General features: G+C 46.5%; 2 protein-coding genes across 2 annotated transcripts; one reads left to right on the top strand and one right to left on the bottom strand.

The window, feature by feature from the left end:
- Positions 1-2,041: 2,041 nt before the first annotated feature.
- Positions 2,042-4,901, top strand: Ir11a (Ionotropic receptor 11a). The gene is made up of 3 exons (XM_002057022.3): positions 2,042-2,379; positions 2,695-3,244; positions 3,519-4,901. The coding sequence occupies exons 1-3, from the start codon at positions 2,042-2,044 to the stop codon at positions 4,488-4,490; spliced, it is 1,860 nt and encodes a 619-aa protein (XP_002057058.1). The 3' UTR covers positions 4,491-4,901.
- Positions 4,902-5,583: 682 nt separating this feature from the next.
- LOC6633466 (casein kinase I) lies at positions 5,584-6,981 on the bottom strand. The gene has a single exon (XM_002057021.4). The coding sequence runs from the start codon at positions 6,858-6,860 to the stop codon at positions 5,826-5,828; it is 1,035 nt and encodes a 344-aa protein (XP_002057057.1). The 5' UTR covers positions 6,861-6,981; the 3' UTR covers positions 5,584-5,825.
- Positions 6,982-9,914: the final 2,933 nt, after the last annotated feature.

Genomic DNA, 9,914 nt, shown 5'->3' with positions numbered 1-9,914 from the left:
TCCGTCCTCAACAAGACAAAAAAAAAAAAAAAAGGAAAAAAATGACAAATTTGCAAATGTTAAGACGAAAAGAAAACATCAACATAAGTTATAGGCTTAGTGCGTAATCGTTTTTCGTAAAACGATGGCAGCCAGCGACAGCAGCAGCCGGAGCACAGGACACGGCCACAGGATGAGCCCAACAGGATGAACCACAACAGCGGCGGCAGACGCCGTGCTAGATGTTTGCGGCTAAATCAGTCCCATTTATAGCAAATTGCAGCGCGGCGGCAACTGTACACGCTACAACAATCGATCTACCAACTACAGCAATCGATAATTATGCAACACCGAAAGGCAAAGTCTTGTCGATAACTACAGATACTTGGCGACTTAATCAAATAGTGTTTACCAACACTGGCTAAAAGGCAACAATATGCCAATTAGTTTTCTAATTGATTGTAATTAATATCGATACTTTTTTTAATCGAAGTTTTATCGATAGCAAGAATTGAACTTTGGCCTATTTAGTTTATGCATTTAATCAATTTGCCAGTCAACTATGCCTCAAATAGCTTATCAAGGCAGCAACAGCCGTTGACCACTCAGCCACTGTAGCCCCGTCCCCCGTCCCCCGCTACCCACGCCCACAGGATTCCTCGTTGTTCAAATTAAAAATGCATAAAAGCAAAAAATATGGAATTATTGTGATAAAATAAACACAGAAAAAAAGCAGCCGCAGCGCAACACTAAACTACGTGAATAATACAAAGAGAAAGAGACAAAGACAGAGGGAGCGAGAAAGAGAGAGAGAGTGAGCGAGACAGAGAGGCAGGAGGGGGTAATAAGAAAAAAGAACGTGACATTGGCCTGGCCACTGTGAGGAGTCGCTTCTCGGGGCTGATGATGTGGATAAAATAAACATGGGACATTGGTTTCGGTTTGGTGTAGCAAGAAAGAGGGGCGGGAGGTTGGTGTGTTGGGGGCGGCCATGGATGGGATGGTATTCAACAAGGACAAGACAGACGAAAGCGTGTTTAAACATTAAAAGGACCATTAGATACGCCTTAAAGTATGCTTCAAGTAGATTATCTTCCATCAGTTTTGTTTGCTTACTTGGAATTGTTTCGCTTCATTTTTCTCGTTTGCAAGCACACACATATACACCCGCCCACACTCACACACACACACACCCACACACATCTCTATTTGGCTATGGGTGTACTTTTGTGTGTGCGTGTCCTTTCTGCACGGCTCAAGTCGTTCGCCTTGGCTTTACTTTACTGTACTTTACATTGCCTCGCACAGTGAGGCGTCATTTGATGGTCCATGGGCCACAGAGCTAGCCGGGATGGGCCAGCGAGTCAGCGTTATTATAAATTGTGCGCGTGTCCTTGTAAAATAACATCAAGTGAACCTAGAGGCCAGCTCTCCCTGTCCCGCCCTGCCCTGCCTAGCCATTGCAAGTTTTGTCCCTGTGCTGCTTCTTAAATTACCAAGAGTGCGCGTTTTGTGGCGCTTATTGCTTTGCCCTGCCCACTTGGCCGCATTTAGGTGCGATGTGGGATGTGGTTTCAGTCACCAAAAAATTCTAAAGCCTTGGCTCAATTTAAAGCTGCAATTGCCTTAATTTGAGGCGTATAAACTAGACTTAATTTCACTTTTACAAACTTAACCTAACTTATTGACAACTTTATGGTATATATTTAAAAATTGCACTTGCTTGATATCAGTTGGCTTTCAACCAACCAAAACTATCAGCTTAATAATAAACTTGAATTCAATTATAACACCAATCGCTTAATTTCAATTTACCCAGTCCGAACCCAACCTCAAATAACCTGACATAACCGGGCATAGTCCCACCCTATTTAACGTAGACTCACCTAATCTAACCTCACTTATGGGCATCAGCTCCAATTGCTGCAAATTAGTCAAAATTATCAACACAATTCCATTAAAACGTATCAGCACAATCGGCTGCAATTACATTAGCGCCTGGCTGGCGTTCTTGTACCCTGCGGCGTGTCCTGGCCGCCATTCAACTTGGAAAGACGTCCACATGCGGCACGCTGGCCTATTGCTACTCTTTGGCTGCTGCCTCAGTCTGGCACGGGGCCAGCGCTTCAGCCTGCCGACTGTCGATCGGGACATGCAGAAACTGGCACAGGCAACGTTGCATGTGGCCAGTCGCTACATTGCCACAAGGATCAATACGCTGGTCGTGAGGCGGCACTGCCTTCAGTGCGGCAATGCAATGGATCATCAGCAGCGGCAGCTCATCGACCAGCTGTTGAAGCAGCTGGCGATGCACATGACACTGCTCCTCAACAGGGGCGCCTCCGATGAGCAGCCCTGGGACTACACGCTCTTCGTGGTGAATGAGGCGAGAGCTTTTGAGTGAGTAAATGAACTAGTTCCGGATTTGGGTTTACCATAGTTGGCTTAGAAATAACCTCTTCCTTTTCTTCTCCTTACTTTTCCTTTTTCCGTTATCTTCTCATTCCTCTAACTGTTTTCTCCTTGTCTCTCCATCTTTCTCTCTTTCTTTTTACCTTACTTCGTTCCATACCTCTTCTTTAACCTGATATCTATTTCTCTCTCTCTCTCTCTCTCTCTCTCTCTCTATGTAACCTGTTTTGTTTTTCTTCAACCCCCCCCTACTTATAACCTAACCTCATTATATTTCTCTCCCTCTCTCTTTCTCTTATTTAGGCAACTCTATCTGAACTATACGTACCTGCTGCACGAACGGGAGTTCTACTTTCTGGTGGTGCTCACAACTCGCCTGTCGGAGCCAGATCTGCAACAATCGGTGGGAAAAATCTGCTTTGTAGCCCTCAGGAAGCGCGTTATCAACGTGGTGGTCCTGGTGCAGCAATACACTGGCGGAATCGCCCTCTACGCCTATAGACTGTTCCGCGAGCACTGCGAGCCGGGAATACATGCCTACCAGAGCAATCGCTTTCTGGCCAATGGTGAGCTTCTGCATCCGCAACTGTTTCCCACACGCTTCACCAATCTGAACCATTGTGCGCTCAATGTGACCGGGCATCAGTTGCCGCCGCACTTCATGTACCGACCGGCAGATGGCGCCGCTTTGCCAGAGGAGGGTGCGCTGATCGATATGCAAGACTTGCGCGGCATTGATGGGGAGTTGCTGAGTCTACTGGCGAGAGCTCTGCGTTTTCGTATTCATCTCAAGATACCCATGGAGAAGAGCGAGATCTTTTCTGCTGACACGATGAACGGCTGCTTCGCACAGGTGAGTCCGAAACTTTTGCAGGTTCGACTTGTATCCGGGAAGCTATGCCCCTACTCATAGCTGGGAATTGAATGCAGTGATTTTATAAGGGCTAGGGAAAGTTCGCTGGAGAAAACGGAATATAAACAATTGTAAATTTTAGTTTAACACTCGAAAAGGATTGTGCATAGCATTATCTGTTGTGCATGTTCATAGAAATATAGAAATAATATCAACATTTATAATATGGGCTTACTAAATAAAAGAATTTCTTTTGTTTTTTTTTCGCCTCTAGCTGGCATCAGGGCAGGCGGATTTGGCTATTGGCGGCTTCAGCGGCTCGGATAAACGTCGCCTGCAATTCTCCACCTCGGTGGTGTATCATCAGAGCTATTTCATCTTTGTGGTTCGCATGGAAAACTTTTTTGGGCCCTTTGGCCAAATGATGCGCCCCTTTGGCCGCTTAGTTTGGCTCTGCCTATTGGGCACGCTGCTGGCGGCTCTGATCTGTACCCGATGCATGCGTACGCGCTGGGGCCTAAAGCATCCGTTGGAGAACCTGTTGGCCACATCCGTTGGCAATGCGGTGCCCGTGCAGCGTTTGCCGGTAAGCGGCTTCCTGCGTCACCTGCTGGCCAACTGGCTGCTGCTGACCCTGGTGCTCCGGTGCGCCTACCAGGCGAAGCTATTCGATGTGCTGCGCACGCACCAGCATCAGACGCTGCCCCAGGGACTGGCCGGACTGCTGCAGCAAAACTATACGCTAATCAGCACGGGTTATCATGACTTCTATCCTCGCCAGCTGACCCGCGTGATGAATGGCAACTTCTCGCAGCGCTATCAACAGGTGCAGCAGGCGGCGAAGGGGGAGCGCCTGGCGACCATCTCTCTGATCAACAATCTGGCCCACTGGAATCGCTTGCATCGGAAGAGCAGCCATCTGACCCATGTGCGCGAGCCAATCTATTTGTATCAGCTGGTCATTTACTTTCCCAACAACTCCATCTTTAAGTTCTCCTTCGATCGCAAAATCGAGCAGCTGCTCAGCTCGGGCGTCCTCTCCCACATCGAACGACGCTACCTGCCCGTCACCTTTGTCGACATGAGCAACAATATGGAGCGTGTGACGCGCATCACGAACGACATGCTGCGCGGCCTCTATCACTGCTATGGGGCTCTAATGACCCTCGCCGGATTACTTCTTGTCCTCGAGCATCTGGCGCTGCGCTGGCCTGCGCTGCGGCGCCTCTTCGACTGGCTGCAGTAAGGTCTGAGGCTCTTCCTTATCTAGTTTATTGATTTTGTTGGCAACTCTTGGTAGCTCGGCCACTCAAGAGCTTTGAATGCTTTCAGCCTGGTTAATGGTCAACTGAAATGCTATCCTTGCTGCAACTGCTCCTTGTGTGCGTGCGTGTGTTTGTGTGTATCTGTGTGTGTCTGTCTTTCTCTCTGTCTCTCCCTCTCTCTTTCCCTGGATTTGTTGCCCACATGCCCTTAACAATTGATTTAAGACTTGTAATGCATGACCAACAGCACTTCCAGTTCACGCGCCCCTCCACCGCTTTCCCGTTCCCACCTAGCCTTATCCATTGGCACGAATGTGTGTGTGTGTGTGTGTGTGTGTGTGTGTGTGTGTGTGTGGAGCAGCGGCAACTGGCCAAGCGGCACGGAGCGCCACTTGAGTTAAGCTGCGCAAACGTTTGCATAATCACGTTCCAATTTAAATTGCTCTATTTGCCGCTCTCTGTCTCTCTCTGTCTTTCCCCCCTTCCCCAATCCCACACTCTTTCTCTCTATCCCTCTCGTCATCTCTCAAATTGGAAAAACTGGACAGTTTTTATTAGCTGTCGCCGCTGAAGCGTCGCTGGACATTCGACCAACGCCCCTCAGGCATTCATCCCACCTCTGTCTCGCCCCTCGCTTGCCCCACACTCTGACCAACTATTTGTTGAGTGTGCTGCAACTATGGCAACATTCGATTGTGTTTTTGATTTTCTTCTATCTATTTATACGCCCATACAACTCTCAAATGGGCGTGGCATTGCTGCTCTAAATGCAGTTCCACTTTTTAACTTAGACTATTTTCAGAGAATATTACCACCAACATAGACATATACATATATACATATATTCATGATCTAGCAACAGGCGAGAAGCTTTAGCTATGTCCATCGGTCTATCTAATATCCAAGCTATCTAACGGGCAGAATTGGCCAATCATTGACCGGAACACATCTTTTTAAAGATCTGTAGCTCTTTATTATTAGCAATGATCTCGTTCGCTAATCCCAATGAGTATCGCAACTACACATTGGAACAAGTTCAGAAGCGAATTTGGTTAACAAAAAATATATAAAAAATACGTTAAAAATGTACTGTTTATTTATAGAATTTGGCGTTAATTATGACAGAGTACTCGCATACATACACAGATTGCAATCTACGTTTTATATTCAATACCAAGAATATTTTAGGGATCCAGATCACATGCAGCTTTCTCAACTCCTTCAAGGCTCGTCTGAAGAGCTGCTATGGGAGTCTTGCTCTTTGCTATTTGTTTACTCCGTTTTCCAGTCTGTTAGTCCGGTTTGAAACTAGTTCGCTAAGGCCAATAATTGCACTTCTCATTGCGTACAATGGGATAACCGCTGAGGCCATCATCTGGCTGACACTTGACTGCCGGCACGCGCTTGCCTGTGCCGGGATTGGCCTGGTTGCGATGGTAGTTCAGGGTGAGCCTTTCCCAGTCATAGATCTGGTCCTTTTTAATATACAGCTTGCTGCTCAGCTGGCGGAACATCTTGCGCAGCTTGTTGTAGTCCGGCTTGGCATCGAAGCCCAGCTTGTGGCAGTAGTTGAGGTACATGGTGAACTCGCTGGGATATCCCTGGCAGAGGACCTCGTTGCTAATGGAACGCTTCATCTCGTAGATGCGCTCATATTTCTGATGCTTTGTGGTGGCCTTTATACCCTGCCAGGGCAGGCTGCCCCGCAGAAAATAGATGAGCACATATCCAACGGAGATGAGATCATCGCGTCGCGACTGTTCCAAGCCCTCGTGGGAGGAGACGGACGCAAACCGTGCGGTGCCCGTCAGACTGCTGTTCTCGCGATAGGGTATATGGACGTGGGTTATGGGATCCCAGTACTTCTTGGACAGCCCAAAGTCAATCAGATGCAAGCGTTTGCAAGTGAGGTCGCGACCAATCAGAAAGTTATCCGGCTTGATGTCCCGATGCACAAAGCCACGCCCATGCACCTGCTCCAGGCGCAGCAGCATCTCATCCGCCACCATCAACACCGTCTTCATGGTAAAGGCCCGACTGCAGAACTCAAACAAATAGTTCAGCGACGGTCCCAGCAGCTCCATGACCAGGGCACAGTAGTCGTCCTCTTCGCAGAAATAATGAATGTGCGGCAGGCCCAGAGCCGGACGTATTGCCTTGTACACGCGATACTCATAGGCCAGCTGCGGATGCTGGATGCCAGCCTTTTCCATTTTGATGGCCACGCGCTCGCCAGTGTACAAAGATGTGGCCAAATAGATGTCCCCAAAGGAGCCGCTATCAAACTGGCCCTCCAGCTTGTAGTCGCCCACAAAGGACTCGCGAACCTCGTTATCGCAGAGCTTTTCCATTGCGGGCTATCGATTCCCTATGTGTGCTCACCACTCGAATTAAATGAAAGCCTTAACAACAAATTTATGTTTACAGATATGACTACAATTTTTGAAGCTAACGATCAAATTGAGACTAAATTGCCGATTTTATGTTGACTTTAACAGCAAATAACACTTTATTCTCAAGGCTTAAAGCTTCATTATTACAATATATACAACTTAAAGCTCGCAGGAAGAAATTGTACAGGTTTACAGGTGTACAGGCTTAAAATTTAAAGCTTCATCATTATTATTAAATATGTTAAAATATTTAATTGCACTACTTATTTCTAGTATTTAGGCTTTTGGATGAATCAACTAGTGTCCCTTCCGATATGGTACCCCATTTAATGTTGTTTTTGTTTTAAGATTAAATTGCATTTTTATTCTTGTTAAGTCAGATAAGCTAAGGAATCGGCTAGCAGTCGCTTGAAGTCTTAAAGCCCACAGAGCACACACACAGGATGATTGCGATGGTGGCTGATGGTCTGACATGGTCTCGGCTGCCAGTCTCCAGCTCCACACACGCACACATAGAGGCTGCAGTGCGTGTGCGTATCGATTATCTGTGCCTTGCACGCTAGCAGACGGCGACAATCCGTACAAGGATGAGGCGTATGACAAGGAGCAGGGCAACAGCCACGATGTGACCGAGACGGGCAACAGGGGCAGAAGTAGACGGAGACAACGGATCAACTAGCCAGTAATAATGTCTTTCGCTGACATTTGACATTTTGGCTATATTTCACTCACTTTGTGACAACTGGCAACTTGGCATTCAAATATAACCAGAGCGCAGCTCAGAGCTCCGCCCCAGTCGGAGTGCCCATGCCCCAGTTGCCAATCCCATACCTATACCCATACCCATACCCATACTCATTTCCATTGCCGATACCAATTCCATTCCCATGCCAGAGTTCCAGACGCAGTTCCAGTTGCCGGCGTAGTCATTCATTCATGCTCAGATGTTTAAGAACAATAAATTTGTGTGTGTGCGGGCGTGTGCGTATCTGTGTGTGTGTATGTGTGTGTGTCGCAGACAGACTAAATGTTTGGCAGCGTCGTCTGCCGACTGCAACGCCCAATGACAAGACAGGCAGCGACATATTTGCGTCCAACAGGAGTCGCTGCCGGATTCATAGATAGAGCTAGAGCTGGAGCTGGAGTCGGAGTCGGAGTCGGAGCCGGAGCATTGTGGTGGCCATTATCATCAGTGGCAGCAGTCGAGTGGCTTGGCATTTACATCATAACATGGCCAGCTGATGGATAGACAGATAACCAGCATTAGCATTAGCGGGTCGATGATGACCTAACGCCAACTCCATGCAGCGCCAAGTCTCAGTTCCAGGCTCTGGTCCTGGCACTGGTTCCGCCTGTGCGTGTGGGTGTGCCACATGATGCTGATGTTTAAACATGCGGGTAAATTATCTTTTCATTTCCGTCAACGTCGACGCTGTCGTCGTGGCAATTGCCACGTCCTCCTGCAACATCCGCAGCAACGGCAACTTTGTGGAACTTCTGTCGATAGCGAACGACTAACAGATACCCTACAGGCTCGTAAAAAAATAAACCTAGAAATGTATATATAACGATTTCGGGCTGCAGTTATCGTAAACTGAATGATAATTATCAACTCGACGGTAAGTCTGCAGGCTTCGTAGCTATTCTCTCGGTCATTTTCAAAGGGTGCAGGGTATATTAGTGGGCAGCAGCGATTCAATTGTCGGTCTCTTAAGCTCTTAAGCAATCGAACAGGTCGTCCCTTGTGTCCCGCGTCCAGTGTTTGATCAAGTCCCACGTCGAGTTTCATTAAGTATGCCGCGAATGGACAGCAGCAAACAATGGCCACATTCTGTCGCTGTGTGCGGCTTTTTAAAGCAGCTTAAGTCAAATTTTCATTGCGCTAATTTTTTCATCAAATTATGCCCACCAAAAGCTCGCCTAACTGTGTGTACTTAAATAACAGTGGTATTCCCTCCATTAGGTTTATTAAATAATGCAAACGGAAATAATTGGTGTCTATCTCTATATATTGTATTCTATCGGTTCGTGAGTTCTTTTAAAGATTCCACTTTTTATAAATATTTTTATTATTTATATTTTGTTTTATTCGTTCTTTAAAGAAGTGTTTCATTAATTTCTGGCACAAAGGAATTTAAGCTTAGTTAACATTGTGAAAATCCTTTAAATATATTTTTACAAATTAAATTTCGAATGCATAATCGACTGTGACGCATGCAAATGTTAATATATATATTAATGTAATTATATTTAATCAACATCAAAAACAAATATGTCAGCTGATATTAATATCATGTATTTAATAACTTTTCGTTCAGTATTTTAACATAACATGACACGTAAACTTATGCATGACATGCGAAAACTGCAAGTGCAATGGCCATACGATTAATATCGATACTCTTTTATCGATCACTCACACCCACACACACAGAGCCAGTGTTGCCTGTTGATGAGCATCTTTTGGGCATTTCGACCCCTTCTCAGCCTTCTCAGCACAACACCCATGCACGCTGCATGCTTAATTTACAGTGCAAATTCCCCAGCGCGTTGTGATAAACTACCGAATTTGAACGTGACAAAAGTTGTTGATGACAAAAACAACAACAGGAATATGAACAGGATGGCAGAAGGGAAAGTGTGGAATGGCGGGACGGGGCATTGCTTGTTAGACGAGCCGAGCAGCCGCACAACAAACAGCAAAATAGAAATGACTTTAATAGCTCATCAATGATTCAAGCGGAAATCCGGCCTGTCCAAGTGCAGTCGGTTTATTGGATACCGGAAGGGCATTATGTTGCCGTTGCCGTTGCCGTTGTCCTGGCCCGAGCTGACGTTCATTTGTCCCTGTCTGTTGCGCTGCTGCTGTGGTTGTTGTTGTTTATTTGTTTGATTGGGCTGACTGACTGCAGCCACTGTAGTTGTGTGTGTGTGTGAATTTGTGTGTATGTGTGTCTGCTTAGCTGAAATGATTTTCACGCTGCCTCCAAAAAGTATGCAACGAAATTTGCA

The sequence above is a fragment of the Drosophila virilis genome, chromosome X (genome assembly GCF_030788295.1).
Source record: "Drosophila virilis strain 15010-1051.87 chromosome X, Dvir_AGI_RSII-ME, whole genome shotgun sequence".
Taxonomy (NCBI): domain Eukaryota; kingdom Metazoa; phylum Arthropoda; class Insecta; order Diptera; family Drosophilidae; genus Drosophila; species Drosophila virilis.
The sequence above is the reverse complement of the archived record's forward strand: the minus strand, read 5'-3'. Positions and strand labels throughout refer to the sequence as shown.

Excerpts from the sequence above, each read along its gene's own strand:
- Ir11a (XM_002057022.3), top strand. The coding sequence starts at position 2,042 with ATGCGGCACGCTGGCCTATTGCTACTCTTTGGCTGCTGCCTCAGTCTG. Across the intron at positions 2,380-2,694 it reads AATGAGGCGAGAGCTTTTGA|GCAACTCTATCTGAACTATA; the intron begins GTGAGTAAATGA and ends TCTCTTATTTAG. Across the intron at positions 3,245-3,518 it reads TGAACGGCTGCTTCGCACAG|CTGGCATCAGGGCAGGCGGA; the intron begins GTGAGTCCGAAA and ends TTTCGCCTCTAG.
- LOC6633466 (XM_002057021.4), bottom strand. The coding sequence starts at position 6,860 with ATGGAAAAGCTCTGCGATAACGAGGTTCGCGAGTCCTTTGTGGGCGAC.